Source organism: Trichoplusia ni, chromosome 4 (assembly GCF_003590095.1).
Source record: "Trichoplusia ni isolate ovarian cell line Hi5 chromosome 4, tn1, whole genome shotgun sequence".
Taxonomy (NCBI): Eukaryota; Metazoa; Arthropoda; class Insecta; order Lepidoptera; family Noctuidae; genus Trichoplusia; species Trichoplusia ni.
Window position 1 is genome coordinate 1818053 of NC_039481.1, and position 21248 is coordinate 1839300.

General features: G+C 34.8%; 1 protein-coding gene across 2 annotated transcripts in view; it reads left to right on the plus strand.

The window, feature by feature from the left end:
* The first annotated feature begins 812 nt into the window (after positions 1-812).
* Positions 813-21248, plus strand: part of LOC113492489 (phosphofurin acidic cluster sorting protein 1) — a 130897-nt gene continuing 110461 nt past the window's right edge. For both annotated transcript variants that reach the window (XM_026869962.1, XM_026869963.1), the window contains exon 1: positions 813-1170. In XM_026869962.1, the coding sequence (XP_026725763.1) occupies positions 1061-1170 (110 nt within the window). In that variant the 5' untranslated portion in view covers positions 813-1060. The remainder of the gene's footprint in view (positions 1171-21248) is intronic.

Here is a 21248-nt window from a genome sequence, read left to right on the forward strand (position 1 = left end):
CGGCTTCTAGTCTAACCAGATGCAAGTACAGGTTTATAAGAGCCGACTGCCTATCTGATCTTATCAACCAACACTATACCCTTTAGCAAGACGGATTGTCAAAACTTCGATACCCACATCCCATGATGTAAATTGCCTTCCAAATCACTAAGGAACTCGTTGACCTAGTTGATCACCCATCCAAGGAGCGACCGTATCTAGCGTAGCTTAACCTGTGATTGATCAACTTGTACCTACCGTTGTAGCTTAGCCTCCTAACGATATACAGCGATGAAGTACGTAGTAATGAGTTTTCTTATTTTTTATTACTAAGAAGGAACTGAAGAATAAACATTCTTCATTCCAATTATTAATTTGAGGTTACTATAAATCCTAATCTTATGAACGCGTCCATATATTTAGTGACATCTAGCGTTGACATCTTACAATTTCCTGTGTGGTAGAATGAAAAAACTTACCCTGAAAATAGGAAATTATAATTTTAGAAAATAAAACCTGTCTGGGCATTATAAATGCGACATTTAATACTTTTAAATAACAAACTGGGGAGAAATACAACATTTAGAAAATATTAAAACAATGAGGTAAAAGTAGTAGCCTTGTTTTAGTACAAATAAATCTGTCTTCGATAGTTTAACTTTGTATAAAACGGTTCTAAAAAGATTTACCTTTCTTTTTGTGACTTAATAAGAACAATATGTAATACTTTAAGTATCCAAAATTTAATTATAAATTAAACAGCAAAACCATAATTATAATCTGACGATTGTGGTTGGTAAGTTTTAATTCGACATGTTAGGGAATTTTAATTGGAGTGTGGAAACACAGAACCGCCAGTTGTCAAACGTACGTATCGAACGCCCTCGGTTGGCTCGCAGTGATTCACTGGTTGACCGTACTGTAAAATTACCGAGTATTGTTGTGATTGCGTCGGCATCGGCTTCGTGTATGAACTGTGTATAAAAATGAATACAGTGTCGTGTTTAGTGATTAAATAACAATGCCATTTGTAATGTACCTTAGTGTTGTGCTGTGAAATAGTTGTTTGGTGCTGTTTAAGATGACCGAGAAAAATAAATCGGAAAAGATGACTAATGCATCGAAACCTGTTCCCATGAAACTTTTTGCGGCCTGGGAAGTGGACAGGACTCCCTCCAACTGCATTCCCAGGTAATATTATTGTTGTAAAACTTGAAAAACAGTCATGTTTATGTTAAGTTTTGAGTTTCACATACCGTTGAACATTACGATTTGCATTGCTTTGTATTGTTAGAGATTGTAACGTTCGCCGTGTGTCTGTAGTATTATGTTGTTTATAACGATGTTTTCGTGGGGCGTCGCTTGTAATCGGCTCGCCGGCTTATCGCGGCGGTGCCACATCGGTTTGGTTGGGCTGTACGACAGTGTTCGTAATTAAAACAATTGTGTCGTACTACTCTGTACTCATTAAACTTTCTCAGTAAGCTTTGAGTCTAAAATATCAAATAAGATAACTTACTTTTTTGGTGTTATTGTCATTACTTCAAAGAAATAAATGATATATTGTCTATGAGTGATAATTATCAGTGCACTGTATTGAAGATAAGAGTAAAGTACTATACAAGGTTGTCATAGTGGTGTAATCTAACTGGATTATAACACAAATCTTATTCAACACATTCTAATTACTTATGTACCTTCTGTAGCTAATATTCTAAACAGTCAAAACTAAACAGTTTTAGAGCAACAAAATTATTTAATTTTAATCTTCATAAAAAAATACAAAAACTATTAATGGACTTGCAACCTGTGTTTTTAGAAAAATAATATTAAGTAATAACAGAATTAAAATAATTCATAAGAAGTATGTCTGTGTTTTTCTATAGTTTTTTTACTATAATGTCAGACAAAACAATATATAAAGTTATATATTTAACATAAGCACACAAATGATTAGATACCAAATTATGCCAATAATTTTTTTAACCTATTTACAACCCAAGAATATATCCCAAAGTTACATTTCAAAAACAAACAGACAGCTAATGAGCACCTAATTATTTAAATAACAATTATCGGTTAAGTATACAATAATGATATACTTATCACAAGAACAATGCATTATGTTTACAATGTGTTTACAATTTAAATATTTGTAAATAGATTAAACATTATGTCCTCTTAATAGCAAGATAAACTTATAATTATTATTCATTCTCAAACTTAAAAACAACTTGTTACAAGAAAATTTAATTTTGTAATTTCAACATACAATTTGTTAATCAATTACTCATGTTTACATTTTAATTGTAATTAATAGTAAAGTCATTCAAATTTATTAAATTAGTGTTCTGTTTCTTTGTAAGTAGGTACACCATATTCATTTATGTTTATGAAATGCAAAGCAACACAATTTTTTAATGTACAATTGAATATTTTGGTCCAATAAAAGTCCCATTTCAAATGTTACATATATTTACAGTGAGATATAAAGAGAATAAATATTTTTTGTGATTTAATTTCTATGTAAAAATATTTTCTGGTAAATCTAATTTATAAATAACTCATTATGAAACACGGCTACGGGCTCTGGAATCTAATATCTATCTATTTGTGTTTTCAACTAGGGAGAACTTCATTTGATTGTTCTAATTGATTTAGTCATTTATTAACCAATAATTAATTGACAATTCTCTTCTACCTTGTACAAGTTTATTTATAACCCATTTTCCTTAACAATATCCTCCTCGTTCATTAAATTATTGCAGAAAAAGCGCATACTTGCGTATTACCTGCAGGGCCGGATCTAGGGGGCCCCGAGGCAACAAGGGAGTGGGGGCCCCTTGGTTCAAGTTATTTTCATTCAGTGAAAAATTTATCCAGCTTTTTTTTAGATGCCTACTTTGGTGGTGGGCCCCTAGGCACTGGCCTAAAGTGCCTTATGGATAATACGGCACTGATAACCTGGCGACCTTATTCTTTTCATAACCCACCTATGCTATTCCCCTAAAGAATCAAGGCATTTTGTTCAATAAATTATCGTCTTCCAATTTTACATATTACACGAAACCATTTGTACTGAAAAGTAAGTCCTTGTTCATAGCAACGTAGGTAAGGTTGTAAATGTACGAGTAAAGGCTCATTTAGACGATGCAAGAAATATCCTACGAATTGCAATACATTGCGGGATCGCTCAGCTCTGACTTCAGAAGTGATATATTATGGACGGCAATGTCTCGCACAATACTTTCCACACCGCCTAATCAGCTTTAAGAACTGGTGTGATGTGAGGAACACCATCAGTCACACGCCACTGTAACGGAGGAAACAGTCCCGATACGATAGATTGGCATGTGGGCCGCTCAGGATGTTGTTGATTCACAATAAATTGTCACTGTTTGATTACGTTTTTAACACAAGGCCGACTGTATTATTCAATTGAATTTTTTATACAGTCTTAGCTTCATCCGCTTATGTGGGGCAAGCCTTGACTGGTCCTTTGGGTCTCGAAACGTCGCAGTAGTTGATGGAAAATACCTTAAACGCTGTCGCTTCTCTGTCCAAAAGTCTTTGCTATAGAGATGAGAACTTGATTTTGCGTGGTCAGTTATTCTTTCCGATTGTTGAAGCTGCAAAGTATGTAACAATATAAATATAAAATACAAAATACACGAACTCTTTCTTCGTAAATAAAAAAGGTTTTATGAAGGTACAATAATAAATTAGCTAAAATGAACTAAATTAGCGTCATTCTCTAACTGAAAAACCGCGGAAGCAACGCACTAAGATAAATTACTCAAAAGTGCGTCAAAAATCGTTGAAACAAATTATATTAATGCGGAGGGTGGAGGGCGGAGGATGACTACGAAGCATGCTTTAGAAAATAATAACGTACCTTATCATCATACTTTGCGGTTTATCCGATTTCTAAATATTTATAAAACTTCAGTTATCACAATAACGGGAAACTGGCAAAAAAGAAAATTGAGACAATATAAAAATAAAGAAAAGATACGTTCCCTAATGGAACACGACAGAATTCTAACAGAATAGGAGTCAAAGATAATGAGGACTGCTGAAAGGATATCGTAAATCAAGTGAGGGAAAAACAGGAATATCAATGGGAGAGTCGTAAAACACATCTGCCTACATGTACATTGTATCTACGTTGTTGGTAATGCCTTTAAAATACAATCTTTTAGGGCGTGTGTCTTCAGAATTTCGCTATTCCCGATGTCATTTCTAGTGTTTTTATTAGTTTTGGCTTTTAGTCATGACCGTTATGCCAAGGCTTACTCAATCTCTGAAATGATATCCACACGTCCTATTCCATTTGTAATGCTTATAATCCAAGCAATTTAAAAGTAAGGGAAGAAAAAGTATCGTGCAAATTTAATTGACTATTAGCTACAAACTAGCCTACATTAAAATGTTAGATCGTGTGGTGAACAAGGAAACAATTATAAACCCGTTTCATACTTCTTGTTCTACTCGTAAGGTCGTGAGCACGCTTTCGCGTCCCGACGAATAAAGAAAAAAACTAGGAAATAAAAGGTTTTCTCTTCCATGTGCTTTTGAGGCGCGTTTTTATATCGACATTATTCCGCTCTAATATACAATCCATAAAAATGTTTTATATAATAATATGTTCATTATAATATTACCAGTATATCAAGTACAAGTTGCGTAATTTGTTAAGAAAAACTTTCCATGGCAACAGCGTTGTGTTAAGAGGCGGTGTAACGCTAAAATGTATTTCAATATTATCTTTTAACCAATATTCTTGTTAAGGACCTTCCGAAACCATTAAATATCCGAGACGTTTTCAAAAAGCTGACAATGTTTACGAAAGAAGCGCTTATCCCACTTTATGGATATTGCCATCGTCCGTAAGTCTCTAGGCAAAGATATTAAAATATTCAGCCAAGATTTCCGAGGCTGAAGTTTTCACGAAATAGAATTTAATCCGCGTAGAATAAAAATTAGCTTGGTTTATTCGCAATGGTTGTCAACTAAAATTCTAAATGTTAAGATTATTTTTGGCAAAATTTATAAGACAAACTACAATAAGTGTTTTGTCACCAGTCATTGTGCTCATCGTATCGTTAGCTATCGCTTGATACATAATACCAGCTTGTTTTTCTGATGGTTTAAATCAGTATTGTATTAATTATTGTTGCGTAACAATTGAGTGCACAGCTGCCTAGTCGGGGACATACCACATACCAAGGGGCAATTAACCAGTTGTCTAGATCGTTAGGCGTATACGGGTTGTATAATCTGAAGCTATGTTTTTTGTTTTGTTAAGTACGCATCATAATTATAAAAAGGCCTAATGTAATTGACTGCACGGATAGCCGAGTGGTTGAGGTTATCACGCCAAACGCGCGATGTGACGGGAATTCGATCCCAGGACAAGCATTTGTGTGATCTGCGAATGCTGCATTCAGCACGGGAGTTTTACAAACATTCAAGTCATTCATCATTATGAATTAAGTAATACTCCCGTGTAATACTCGCGACACAAGAATCGAATCGCTTCGTAAGGGAGTCGTTGTTAATCAAAAAAAATCTTAATACGTTCTATGTGTCAAAAATCAGAATTATTCGTTCAAGCTATACATATTTCAGCGCACAACAAAATAAACAGAACACTGATAACAAGAATAGAACTGACCATTTATTAATTGCTTAAATGTAATTAGGGAATCGGAGGTCAATTACTTGTAAAGACAAAACACATTAAAAAAACATCAACTGGAACATGTCAATAGATAAGTGATTAGTTTTTGGTTCGGTAGTGATTTAGTATGGACGATAAAGACGCACGAGTCACTCTTTGTTAAGAAGTTTTTGTACCAAAGAGATTGCTCACATGATTGGCCAGTCAGTATGCTCCTTAGATACTGGCAAGCTTAACCCCAACACTGGTTAGGTTCTGCTTTTTATTCGAATTTAATTCCGTTTTCAATTTCGGCTCTGAAAAGGTACTTACCTACCAAACCAAGAATGAGTAGCGATCCAGTAATAACAACGTCTTGCGTGACATTTTCCATCTAACAGCAATGTTAATGCCCACTTGTATCATTTTATGTCTTATTTGTATTACAATATTGCCAGTACGTTATCACTTATTAGGTAACAACCTAATAATGCTATCTCTGTGTAGTGTAAAGGCAAACATACACTTACATCTATTCTGTTTGATCAAGAAACGTGGCTCGGCTAATATTAGTATTTAATAACCATTTTCGTTGGAACGGTATGTGCGAAATGACATCAGTAAAGGTTCAAACTCGCTACGACGCACGCTGTGTTCATTTGTTTGGATTAGTACGTAGCAGTATGGTTCTTCTTTTCCACTGCATTGCATTTGATACCAAAGTCATCAAATGACTGTCCGTGCGTAACTGAAAATTCCGCATTAATTTCCTTGAAAATCGAAGACAGCCCAGGCTTAACCACATAGCAAAGTAGCAAATGCTACGGGACCCGCGTTCCAACGCCTGCGTATCCGTAAAAAAAGGAGTGGCACAATTTTTAGACCTAAACTCTGCCACAGTGCTCTACAGACAAGTTCGTAGCACAAAACAGGAGAATTTGAGAACCTAAAGCAAATAAAAGGATCCGTTGGTCGAATTTGCTACAGGCCCCGCTTGCTTAACTCGGTACAGAGCAAATACTCTATCTTGGTGAGTCTTCGCCTTAATACAAAGAATATTCGGGATCCCGACATCCGATCCAATCCATTCACGACATTCACTTTAAGTGTCAATAAACACGGTCGCGGTGTATTGTCTTCCATCATGCTTATCGATCTTAGAGATATTTGTTCTTATATCGATTATAACTTCAAATTTGTGATACCTACTTGATTCTGTTTGCACTTGTTTGGTAGTAAAATTATTGTTTATATGTACATAATAAAGAGTAAACATACCGGAATATCATCTTATTTAAAACAGTAATCTGTATCTTCGACCTCTGCGCAAAAATCATTGTAGGTGTCTAGGGTGTTGTCCTTGCAAAGAGGTGTAAATGTAACTAAACCTCCCACGACACAAAATATTAAATTCCTCAGTGCGGAAGTCGTTTAGGGAAAAGAAAGACATATACACTAAAACTTTGAATAAGGTTAAAGGCCTCGGAATTTCTATGTCAAAGGTTAAAAGTAAGCCACAATATTATATATGTGTAGGCGGCCAGACGTGGCGGAAATAGGACGCTTTGTTCGAAATAGTTGCTTATATGTTATGGCTAGTAAATCAGGAATACACAACACTTGACCTCTGACCCTCTCGAATTACCGAACCTCTTTTCGTGTTGGTAAATTATTTTTAAATTATCTTTCAATTCTTATTCATCCATTGATCTTTATTAAATCACTATAAGGACTCACCGCACAAGTTTAGGCTCAGTTCGAACGCAATCGGCTAGTGTAACAGAAAAAAATATTAATACATAGATATCAGTTCTGCAGTTTTGCTTCTGTTCACACGGCACGCGTTTGCGATTGCGTTCAGACGTGCGTAACTTCTAAAAGCTGCATTGAGTCATGCCGTATCAATGGAAGCGTATCGAGAGGCGTGATGGTCGTGGTAAAAGTTTTTTCAGAGCAACTTTTCATTAGTTCATGAAAGGCGTTTTGTTTGCCAGTCGATACTGGTTCGCGTGGAAAGACTTACCTATATGTTTTTTTCGCAAATACACGTTAAATGTAAAACAACAATTTTTGCTCTTAGACTGGATGCTGGCAAGTCAAGTTATGAATGTACTTACGCTTTTAGATTTTGATTTATTTGTAAATCGTCAGTTCTAATTTACTTAGCAGGAAATTTCTCAGTTATCGGAAGTATTCTAATTTCTCATAGATCAAGCGTTGCTAGTTGCCTACTCGAGCACGCGCACGATAGTAATTGATGCGCCTGCGCCGGTGAGCGTGACCGCAAGGTCGCCGATACCGGGGGGTGACATGAGTGAACGATTCACTCGATGTAGTCAGAACTCACGTACACAGATGCACAAGACTCTGTCGAGGACCAAGAAGTATATATAGGTATACTTTTTTTCGTCTTTACGGTACTCTTTTGTTTAGTGTTTTTATTAACAATTAGCGGTCGCTTGTTTCGCACGGTTGCCGTTTTTCGTGACGATAATCCATTTGGAGTTTCGTATTTTTTTTCAATTGTTCCGTTGTATGAGACCGTTGTAAATAAGTCCGGTTAAACTGTGATTCATGAATGACGTTTTTATTGTTGGCCTACTTCAGTTTTGTAGAGTAGGTTACTGACTTTTCAGTGTTAGAATAATTGAACTGGAAGCTAATAAAAGTCGGCAAAATGGTCCCTCTTTGAAACGTCAATGCTTTACTGAAGCGGAGGCTTCCACTTAAGGATTAGTTGGAGCACAACAGACGGGGACCAGATAAAGCAATTTGCATTCGACCGACCTATCAACGAACAGAACCAGTACTATCGGTGCCGTTAAGCCCCAAACTGGCTTACAAACGAAGACGAATTAGGGAAAAGGGTGATTCACATCGCAATTAACGAAAGCATCGGGGTCATGGCTGTCTCAAATGCGTAATTAACACGTCGGTATAATGCTGTAGACAAGGTCGTTCGATCCAGTGGCAAGTGCAGGCAATAACAAACATTGCACGTTGCATAGTTTTATATTGCGTATCGTTATAATTAGTTGTTAAGTACGTACTTCATTTTATATTCGAGTGAGTTTTTATACTACTTTTTTAGTATTTTTATATTACTTTACGTTTACTTTTTTATGAAACTTGCTTTCGTGAAATGGTTTAGCTACAGGTTACTTTTTTATCTTTTTTTGCTACTAAATGTGCTTGTAAAGTTATGTTTACATTGCGTTATTGATTATAGTATTCTATAATTATATAGGGTTAAGTTCGCAGAGTGAAAATGAATAATAATTTAAATTGATTATGTGGAGTTATACTGTATAAGTTTGATACAGTTCCCACAGTTCGTGTAATTGCAAAAACGTCCTTATACACGATGCGCCTTTCATATGAATATAAATTAATTCTCATAATAATATTATAGTATTTTACAACATTTAATTTTATTGAGATTAATTACGTCGCTGATAACGTAGACGTCTCGCGGAGCTGAAAAATGAGGTACTCTTAATTATATTTGGGCGTAAGTCCGGACTGAGAATCCTAAAGGGATCATAAGGATTACATGAGATAGGGTACTTGAAACATTATTACTTGTATCGAGTTACGACCTTCTTACGTAATTGAGAACACAAACAGACCCGTACGGTGTTAATTTAATGCAATATTGCCTTATACAACATACATTAGCATAATGGTTATTATATCATTCATGTTTTGTTTTTAAAAATAGCAGTTTAAGGAGAAATTCCACTGGATTTTTTTAAGATGTTTTCTTATAATTTATTCATTTATTTGGCCATTTATGTCTTTATTATCATAAGGGGATTGATCTCTGACACCGATATTGAAAGAAACCTTTTTGTTTTGTTATAAAATTTGTTTTTCAAACGTTTTTACTGTTACATAGTTAAGAGATAGTAAAAAAATATCCAACAAGAATGTGTAGTTATGTTTTTGCACCAAATAAACAGGTAAAAATCACCATAAAGCAGATGTTTGTTATTGGTCCACGAAAGTTACTTTAAAAAATAAGGTATAGTTCACCAACATATTATGCTTATACCTAATAGATAAACGTCCACAACTAACATCTTTACTTTTTATATTATAAGTTTAAATTCATAAGCTGTTTAACACATACAAATAATAAAAAAAGCCCTTGTCATTATTTTACAATTAGTTAATAAGCTAAACTGCTTAACCGATTCAACATAGACACTGCTTACTTAATATACATGGTTTGGTAAGTAGACGTGTCCTTTAACACACTAAAACATGAATACAATACCTATAAACACACATTATTCATATTTTATGCAAAGCTGTGGCCATGGGATGTCCAAAGAAAAAAACGTATTGTTTTAGGAGCGCTAAAAAAAGTCGAAACTACGCATTCTGTAATCGTCTGTGACATTCAAAATGCAAAGGCACCGTATTTTAGAACATGGTTTCTTAATATGGTTTGTTATTATGAAGAAAAAGTAGGAAAAATATTGAAGACTGCACGGATAGATGAGTGTTTGAGGTCACCATGCTAAACACAACGTGCTCGACGTATCGGCTACGATCCCTGTGTTTGATAAGCATTTGTGTGATCCACGAATGCTTGTTCTGGGTCTGGGTCGGTTTATATTATGGAGAATATAATGTACCTTCGAAAAAACCTTCATAATTTCAATGTAAACGGTGTTTTCCATAATTTAAATACGAGAAATAAAAATAAACTTGTAGTTCCAAGATTTAGGTGCAGGTGATTTGAATGTTTGTAAAACCCCCTGCGGAACCAGGATTCAATTCCTTAGCGCGGGCGTCGTTTTTATAATATTTACAGTAGAAATATGTCTCACTTCTGGGCACAGAATTCTTCCTACATATGGAGATAATTATGCAGGCATTGATCACAATGCTTGCTCGCAGTGACTAGACGATTACGGATTCCAATATTTAAATTTATTCGCATAAGATTTAATTATTAGATCGAACAAAAATAGAAATTACAATACTGGTTATTCTTTATTTAGATTCTCTAAAATTGCCTGGTTTCTAAATCTTTAAAAATAAAAAGTTAAAATTAGGATTGAATAAATTCGAGATAAGTTTAGTTTTAGGTGATTGAGTTAAACGTAAACAAATGAGAACGTTCCTGTCTAAGAATTACGTCAATATCAAACTGATTTGGTGTAGTTTACGTATTTATTTAATTTACAATCAGTACATATGTAACGTTCGTCAGTGATCGCCTATTTCTTAGAAATTTACAAGATTTCTAGTGAGGTTTGGTACCAGAGTTTGTAGCTATTATCGGAAAAATACAGATGAGTTGAGATCCTTCTGTTGTTAAAGTTAGTTAAAAATATGTTTATTTAAAAATTTATTGTGAGTAATTATGAATACACCTTACGAAAGTTATTAGAGAAATATCAAACGTCATCATTTACGGAAATTTAGAAATAAAAAAACTCAACAGACTATGACTCAAAAAATTTGTTCAAGGTATCCTAAGGTGCTAGTTTTACACTTATCGAAAAAACTTAAAATTATAAATTATGTTCCTTAATTCTAATTGGAATTCTCAACATGCCTAGTCTAAACTAGTATTCGAGCACACCATTCAAGTAAACCTAATGCTTCCACAATGCATGCTCCGAATTCCGTGGCATAGTAACACAGTAGCTCATCCGTGGCCGATGTGGCCGATGCGGCCGATGCGGCCGGCTCACACGGTTTCCGAGACGCTCAAAATGTCACGTATTAATCGCCACTCCTTTGACAAATTGGACGACTTTAAAAAACATTTATGTTTTATAATTTCAAGGTTGTTTTGGAATTTTATGGATAAAATATCGTTGCTTATGACAAAAATCTATATAGTTCATCGTTAATTAGGTTATATTTTACCGAATTTAATATCTGACTCCCTATTTTGGCTAAATGAGTAATTAAAAATATTGTAATGAGTGACTTCTATACATTTTTGCTTGTACTGGAGTGTTTGCATTTTCTACTGCTTCAATAGAGTTGGTCGATTATTTCGATTGGATGATAGTGTATGGCTTGTTTATTGTGATGCTATAATACACAAGGAAAGGCAATCTGGTCGTGGTTTATGATACCGAAAAAAAGAAAAATAACGAGTTTAATAAAACATTATTTCTAAGAGATTTTCTCGACGACGATATGTTTTTGTGAATCCTTTTCCTTGTATACCATGTATTTTGGCAAAATATAGTAAGATTAATTATGAAAAACCTTTTTGGATAGTTTGTAAGTATTATAAGTAAATACTCACAAAGACTATTCCATGATGCACCCAATAGCTGTATATGTAAGTACTCAAAATTCATGCAATCCCAGATAACTGCTGAAAATAGAAAACACTGTCTTTCATAGCCATTAGGTGATGCAACCACACCATAGTGCACGCTATCACACGTAAAGATAGCCCAATAATGTGTGTCAAGGAAACAGATTTAACATCGATAAATCGATAATACTGGATCTAATCTTATTCTATACTTTAAACATCGAATATTGTGAGAATTTAATTTCTTACGTTGCACGTTGCTTTGATTATGATATAAATTACATCCAAATATAAGGTGTTTGGTTGCAATGTTTCTATTTACTGGGTAGATTAGCGAAATATTTTTTGTATAACTTCACAAACAGCTTCAATGAATAATCCTCACCATTTTTGAAATATACTAAGTACATACTTACAGACACTGTTCAAGTAGCCTTATTGCCTATAGTGACATGTTTAGGGATCAACAAAATCGGTTCATCTAATCCAAAGTTCTGTTGTAACAAATATGAAAAAAACAAAATACAGACGAATTGAGAACCTCCTCCTTTTTGAAGTAGGTTAAAAAGGTGTATGTATGTGATGCTTCACAAACACGAGCGTGTATCACTCGTATCAATTTGTCGCGCTATTGAGTTACAGACCTGCGTATAACCAGATTGCATACCTGTGATACATCGTTGTCCCACTTCAGCCCGGCTCACATTACCAACATTAATTAGACGCGAGGCTTGTAAAACACAATTACTCTACACCAACAATTGGCTCGGTAAATCTAAACAGTAATTTCGCTTCGGCCCCATATCTCGATACCGTTAACTGCAATGAGTGTGAACAGCCAGATCGGTATACTTTTTGTGAACTGGTCGATGACCTGTCTACATCGCTCCATCACGTGAAGTGCCAGATGATTGGCAGAGAGCTTACGATGTGATCCGATCGAAATATTGGGAGCGGAATAAACGTCGGCACCCCTCATGGAATTTGGGTCGACTGTTTTAATTTAATTTCCTTTAGTGAATATTAATATTATGATGTTCCCTGCTACATGCCGTCATGTTTGAGAGCTGACGCAAAACCGGAGTATTTCCAGATGAAGTTTAATGAATGTTCTTATTTTTGATGCATCTTAGATACGATTTTACTTAGATCATTCCTTCATTATTAAGACACGAATCTTCTGTTTTTGTTATTTTAAGACCTTTCCGAGAAACAACAGGAACTCATTTTATCCTACAGCACAAGAAAGACAATAATGTTTTTGTTCCTTGTTACGGTATTTTTGCAGCATTCGAATTTGAAAACACCACAACAATATCAATTAGTGTAACGGTATTCCCAATTGCTAACAACTTACCTATAGACTTCAATATCACACGATACGACTAAAGCCATTTTAGCACGTTAGACTAAATTAGAACGAGAACGATGATTGACTCATTCAATAAAAATGCAGTAGTTTACGTGTGGCCTATTACTATTTATCAATGGACGGGTTGAGTTCATTTAGCTTGCTCATTAGATTACGGTACATTGGGTATGACGTCATCGAGACCAGCCTGGCCGTTCATTAGCTGCAAACGTACGGAAGTCAGCGACAGATTGGAAAATAGAAAGTGGCTAGATTGAAACAGCACTTTTGTAATTGCACAAGTTAATCGAATGTCAGGAAGTAGGGGACTGTATATGTCGCACTAACACTGATGATAAATCAAATGAAACCGATGGTATTTTTTGCCGGTTCTTCTGCATGGGAATGACATTTTGGAACCTTTTACTAGTAATGTGGTATACGTTTCTTAAGCGCCTATTTTAGGCTTACTTGAAAATAATTTTGAAAATTTTAATTATCTCCAGCAATCTCCTGGCGATTTAAAACTGGATCCCGAACTATTTACAAAGTACCAAAAAGGCTCCTTTTTGGTACTTTCGTACTACTCGCGTGGGTGAGAATATCCTCAACGCTAATGATTCACCAATGACTAAGTAATCGGTACTGATTCATCTTGTTGTGTCGACTTGTTTTGATACATAATGTACGCAGTTAAGTTAATATGTTACTTGTCATCTTATGTTAATATGCAGACAAACATTTTAATACAAACTGGCAAGTGGAAAAAGACAATTTATATTCTAGATAGCAGATATCTGCCATATGCAGTTGTAACTTGTAACAGTAATAACTTGAGTATGTGTTTAAAAAGTGAATTTTATGATTTTTATATATCTATTATGTCTTTGTTTTCAATAAACGTCTGTTCTATCGATCGTAAATGTAAACTTTTCTTATTTACAATTCCTTTTTTTTCCTCCTGTGAGAGTTTTTTCTGTAGAAGTTTTACCCACGAGTATAATTAAATTATTTTATTAAAACCTTTTGTTGCTTATATTATGTTCTCATCGTATATAATATTGATTACTTCCTTTATCTTTATTGCCAGTTTGCCGTTTTTATAATCGAGGTCTCTTCCATTTAAATCCCGCAACCAGTCGTTCGAAGTGCAATAAAATTAATACTGGGATTACAGACACCATAATTTTTCCACAACCACCGCTCTGCAGGTTGATGCAATTTGTTGATGTCACAATGATGCCTACACTATTATTTACCTCAGGTAATTTTCTCTACGTGACACATCCGAAAACATTGTGAAATAGTTTTTTTTTGTGTGCAGGCTTATTCTGCAACACTGCAATTAGATTGCTTAACTGTTTTTAAATGGTACTGGTGCTTTGTTGTGGGTAACTGTTTTGAATAGCGATAGTCGGGTGTAGTACGTGATGAGGCTCAATGGTTTTTTGGTTACTTTCGGAGTTTGGGAACAGAGAGGGTTCGCTTGTTCTTCGTAGCATTTTTGCCCTTCCACTTTACCAACGGATGTATTTCTTCAAAACAGTTCTAGAACCAAAGCTTTTCACCTAAAGATCAAGACCTACACGTGTATAAGTTGCTGATATTTTATTCCTCATTGTTTTAACATGTTTAAGTTGTGTATTGTCGTTAATTGAAACAATTCGACGTCAGTCCGTAACTGTTGAATGCAAGTATGTTTTATAAATCATGCAAAGGTCAATATGGCGTGTTAATTGTTCGAGCCTGCTGATGACCATGACTCAAAGTTATGGTTTATTCAACTTTGACACTGGACAGGACATGTTGAATGACGCATGCGTATTATACGACTAATTATGCGATTAGTCGCAAATAATTCTTTACTCTTTTCAGAGGCCTTTTTTTTTGTTATCCGGGGTGAAACTAATTGCTTCAACCCAGGGCACGGCGTGGAGATATGTCGAACTTTCACCTACTAAAACTCCCCGGGCCCCTTCTACTGCTTTAGCCAGAGTCACGGGATCGCTCGTTTATGCTCTGCATCTTTTCCGAGTCCTGCTTAAATGAATTTGCCTAATTTGTGTACGGCACCATAAAATTATGTAATAACACAATGTTTGTTCCATGACTTACAATGTATTTACAATAATCCAATTAAAAGTGCTTCTCTATTAATAACTGATATTTTCTACCATGCTTACTTTATCCAATAAGTCAGATCGCTTCGTTGATTCCGTCTGTGAAATAATTGGTTTACAACAAAGGCTGATCTTTGAAGACTGACAATGCAGTTATGTTATCTTAAGGATCCTGGTTTCCTGTTACAATGTATAAAGAGGAACTTACATTAATACTGACCTTGATTAATCCCTCAGTTGTACGTCCTACACTAATAAATACCGAAGAGTAATTTAAATGTGCCGATAGTTCGCTGCCGTCTCCGGTGCGACAAATGCCGCTACATTGCAGTCGCATTGTCGCGTCCCTCGGACACCCACCTAACTGCGAACAATGGATCATTTCAACAATCGTGCGTATTGTAACACTCGCATGTGTCGCTTATTATACGTCCGACGCCATGTTTCCTGTTAACACATTGTTTTCGTGTCATTAACATAATATTATTTTATTTCCGAGTCCAACTCATTTCATTTAATGAGTGGGCTTAATTTATCGCTTTAAGCGTGTGCCACGAATTAGGGCTCATTAAAATCTCATTATGTGAGATGGTTAGGGAAAACTGTCGAGGTTGGATTGATTCAGGTTTAGAATAACTGACCTACATTTAATAAACCACTGATAGTTTTATCTATTTGTTAGATGTCACGCGAGTGAGGGCAAAGCTCCACCATATAACAGGTTATAAAAGTTCCTATAATAATAATTCAATTATGTATCGCTGTGGTATGTAACTGATGAAAAATTAACAATAACAGTCTACTAAGGTATACGTGAGTCGAAGTTGAAACTTACATCTATCACAATTTGTTATTATAAACTAAACCCATGGATGACCCCCACACCCACAGCCCACTTACGATGTCTCAAACATCAAGGAACATCAACAAAACATGACTAAATCACTATAATTTACTATTCAAGTCATTGTTCGGCCGTAGTCATAATAACATAACAATTACGAAACAACATTGAACAGACGTGCTAGCGTAAACAATAGGGTAGCCAAAGAAGCGGCTTGCACTGAATCTTGTGACGTCTTCGAGTAGTAAACTTGCAAGTATATTGGTTAGGCATTTTGTGCTAAGCTTATTGATGGACCTGAATTTATAGGCAACTAGCTTTTGCCCGCGACTTCGTTCGCGTGGAACAGTGACTTCCGGCAGATTTTTGGTTTTACTCACATAGTTCCCGATCTCGCGGGATTTTTGAGAAGTTCCCGCTCCCGCAGGATTTTTGGGATAAAAACTATCCTATGTCCTTTCTCGAGTTCCAAACTATGTCTGAACCAAATTTCATCCAAATCGGTTCAGTAGTTTAGGCGTGATGGAAAGACAGATAGAGTTATTATCGCATTTTTAGCATGGGTAGTTTTGCCCGCGACTTCGTCCGTAAATTTACTTTGAGCAGAAAGTTTATAACCCACTGCAAAAAAAGGAGGTTCTCAATTTAGAATTTACGAAACAGGACCAATCCACATAAACGACCATACAACCGACAATACAATTTTATCACGACGGTACCGAAGCGCTCGGCCGATACCCAACCAAATGCGTGTAACGAAACCATAGCGCGATCTATTTCGATCCCAACGCCATCTATCGACCATAGTGACAACTCGGATTATTTATCTATACTCCGTTCGGGCATTTTCTTTGTACTAAAAGTAGTACTATATTTTTTATATGTTATTTTATTATTTTTTTCATACCTTTTTACTATTTATTTACTTTTTTCCGATGAATTAAAACAACATGAACCGAACTCGTGTAACGATCGACACCATTGCGCGTAGTACTAATAGAATTATCTATACTCCGTTAGAGCATTTTCTTTGTAGTAAAACTTTTATTATATTAATATTATTTTTTTACACCTTTTTACTGTTTATTTACATTTTTCTGATGGATTTTCCGATGAATTAAAACAATAACATGAACCGAACACGTGTAATGACACCATTGCGCGATTAACGCCATCTATCTACGGAGCATAGGAACAGCTCGACATTTGACCAATAGATGGCACTATTAGGATAGTATGTCCGTAATAAATTTTATTTTTTATTTTTATTTTTTGTAATAAAAACTATCCTATGTCCTTTCTCAAGTTTCAAACTATGTCTGTACCAAATTTCACACAAATCGGTTCAGTAGTTTAGGCGTGAAGAAAAGACAGACAGACAGACAGAAAGACAGACAGACAGACAGACAGAGTTACTTTCGCATTTATAATATTAGTTTGGATGATATCTGAAGCTTTACGTCTAGAGTATTTTAGTATTTGGTTCGAGTAAAGATTATGCCCCAATTTTAGAAACTAAATTTTTGGAGTTCTGCTCATATAGATTAATTTTCTAAATAAGTAATGTGATTTAATTTAACATTAAGAATCGGTTAAGCTTTATTATTACTAACAAAATATGGATTATATTTTAAATGAATATTGGATTTGAATGAAAATGATATACATACTTAAAAGATGATCAAAATCAACATTTTAAATATAATTTTATTTTACATCGTTGAATGTCTTAAAGTAAGATTGTACTTAAGGTTAATATTTGTTCAGCTCAATCTAGAGAACAGTTTTTGCGAAAGGCAAGTGAAATCTGCAGCGATCACTATCTTCGCAATACGCAACTTCCATCTTGTGCTGCAGGTTTCTAAACTTGATTACTTACTATACCCATTCCTACTACCATTGACTTTTAATTTAGTAATTAACTCGGTTGATTTCTTAAGGGATTAAGGAATATTGGAAGGTTCTCGAATTTAGGTCAGTTTACGCACGGAAGCCCTCAAGGCCTCGAAGCTCGATTACTTTGATTACAAACTTGTAGTTAACCAAATACCTGAACTCATAATCCTTACTATAACCAACCCAGCGATAATACTATCGAATGTTTGCCTAACAGTCTTAAAACTTCACAATTATCATCCTCAGACACACTTAAATAGAAATATCTAATCTGTAAGTCAAATAAAGAAATCCCAGACAGGGAAAAGATTGTTATCAATGCACAAAACATTACAATTCTTAATAACCTCAACACAAAGTCAACAGATTTTATCTTTATCTGCATCGCATTTGTAAGACGAAGAATGCTACTTATCTAAATAAGGAAGTTTGTTTCTACGACTTGTTTTTTCAAGGGAAGCAAGAGTACTAAGCGCAGTGAAAGTGGTGTTCTTGGTGTTTGTTCATCACACGAATGGACTTATTAAGTTATTGCATAAGTTATCGAAAGCTCCATCGCTTCCATCCGAATTTAAAATGACAATACAATGGCCGATTGAATCATTGTTCGTTATGATCGTTCGTTATGCAGTTCCGATCACTTTCACTCTCGATTCAGTATTTAAGTTCGTGCACAGTGCTTACAAGAAAGTTTAACTTCAACAATCATTAATTTTGTTCGCGTTATTTGTAGTATTCGTTATGTAAATAATTTTCGAAGTGGTTTCAAACAATGTGGAAATGATCTGCTTACGTTGTAATATTTATACGAGTTCCATGTTGGATGTGACTTTGATTTTGGACATACTAAATGTATATTTTCACTTTCGAACAAGACTAGACTGGACTGTAGTACCCTTTGGTAGTACCTTGTACACGAATGTATTTTCCTCTGTATATTTACTTATCTCTTCGTCACCATTGACATTAACTTAATTTGTTTATAACTCGACAACTGCCTCCTAAATTAATCCTGACACCTCAAGCGTAACTCATGAAAGTCAACACTTCAAAGTAGCATTAGTAATTCCTTCCAAGTCTGACTCTCGCTAACTCGAAATAATCAAGGGATTTGTACTCACGTTTCCAAGTAAATTGAGTTTTGTTGATGACAAATTGCCATTTAATATTCCCTTGTAGGTACCTACTTAGTTAAGAAAATACGGGATTTGGAAGTTTTCTCTTAATTTTTTGTAGGACGATTATTTTAAGAAGGTTTTCTTTAGCAATATCAGTCACAAGTCGTTTCTGTCAATGCTTGGGTACAATTTAATTATTTCTATCTTAAAACTGTATCCATATTATTCTATATCAGTTGTTCTATCCCAGTACAGGAAGAGACAACTCAAATGAGCTTCCACTTTTCTATTCAATGAAACAGTCATGCTATTTACTGTTAAATCTGAATAATCAACCATTTGTATTATGACTCTTCAACCGTTAGCAATTCTGATTGATTCTCGTTATTGAGATATCTATTCGTAATACCGGAAAACCACTTAAAGATGGAGCGATCTGGATTAGTTTTCCGCCAATTTGAACTTGCAATGAAATTGAGCATTTCAATAAGCCACGTCTCTTAATCGTTCGTTTCGTAACGATTTATTGGATATAAATATTGGTTAAACTGCTCGAAAAGTGATATCATTATTAGCTATTTTCACAGAATAGGTACTTAGGAATCAAACGGGGAAAAATTACATTCCCCGTTTGCTAAAACATTTATCAGTAATACCGCTGTTAGTTTTAATCTATGACCACCGCCTATATTAGTGCGTTTTCGTATTTCTTTTGCATTTTTACAAGTTGGTCCCTTATGTTTTCTATATAAGCTATCGATGCAATTAACATCTGAGTAGCTCGTAGCATCTGAAAGTATTATCACAACTTTTTCTGTCCCTTATACATGTGCTGGTATTTCCTTTATCTCTCGATGCTCATTCGAGATTTCAAAGTGAGAGAGCGATGAAACGCAACTTGTCTAAACATGTGTTATTATTCTAAACATTAGTTGTATTATTGTAACAGTCGGGAAGCCGCTTTCCTGTGCTGCTCTTGTGTAAACATTTGACTTGTCTGATCTGAACGTTGGATGTACCTAATCATATTATCCTTTACTTTATTAATAACAAACCTTATTGCTGCTCTTTTTTCTTTCTAACTTTTTTTTTCTCTTTCTGGGTATTCCATGCGGGAGTTCCGTCATTTGTTTCGAGTTTTGAGTACGAAATACGAGTGTATGTTTAATGTTATGCCTTAATATTCATATAATGTTTCAAGCTTTATGATGTTCGCACAATCTTATGGCTAAGTAGGAAACAGACGTGCCCTCAATAGTGTAATTATAATCGTCTCAATAATGACGTGTACCTGCAAAGTGTCTTTGTGGTTTGGTTGGTAAATAAGTTAGCCTCAAAATCATCGTCAATCTCATGGAAAGTAGATTAAATAAACTGTGAGTATCAGCTGTTTTATAATCACTTTTCCAAGAAATCTAATCTGTCCTTTTAACCTTAAGTGAAAGAATATCTGAAAGGCATTTTATTTTGAATACGGTATGCAAATTTTTACAAATTTTGTTCGTCCGAAAGCTCGGCAGTATATATTTGGATACGAGAGAGGAAAGTTATGCCAGTCACGTTTATTGAGAGGATCATTTTCGAAGTTACAGCCTCCGTATCTTCAGCAAAAATATTGAAATATTACTCATCTATTTTCCTGTCAGTATTATATATTCTGACATCAATATGATATATACTCTAATTTTATACCTAAGTAGTTTAGTAGGGTAACTTAAGGTGCGTTGAAAGATATTTTTTAGGCAGCATCAAATCAGTCGCGACGCTTATATTTCTGGTTTATTATAGTTATTAATATAATAATTACTTCATTTGCAAATATTGAAACGAAAATTGTTCCTAAAACGCGATATTATATCTTCTAACACACTAAAATTTATAACTACAGATTAAAGAATTCTTATCCAAGGAAAACAATGTTTCAATTGGTGCTTTCTAATTCACAGAAGTACCTTATCATATGTTATCTATTAGAACAATATC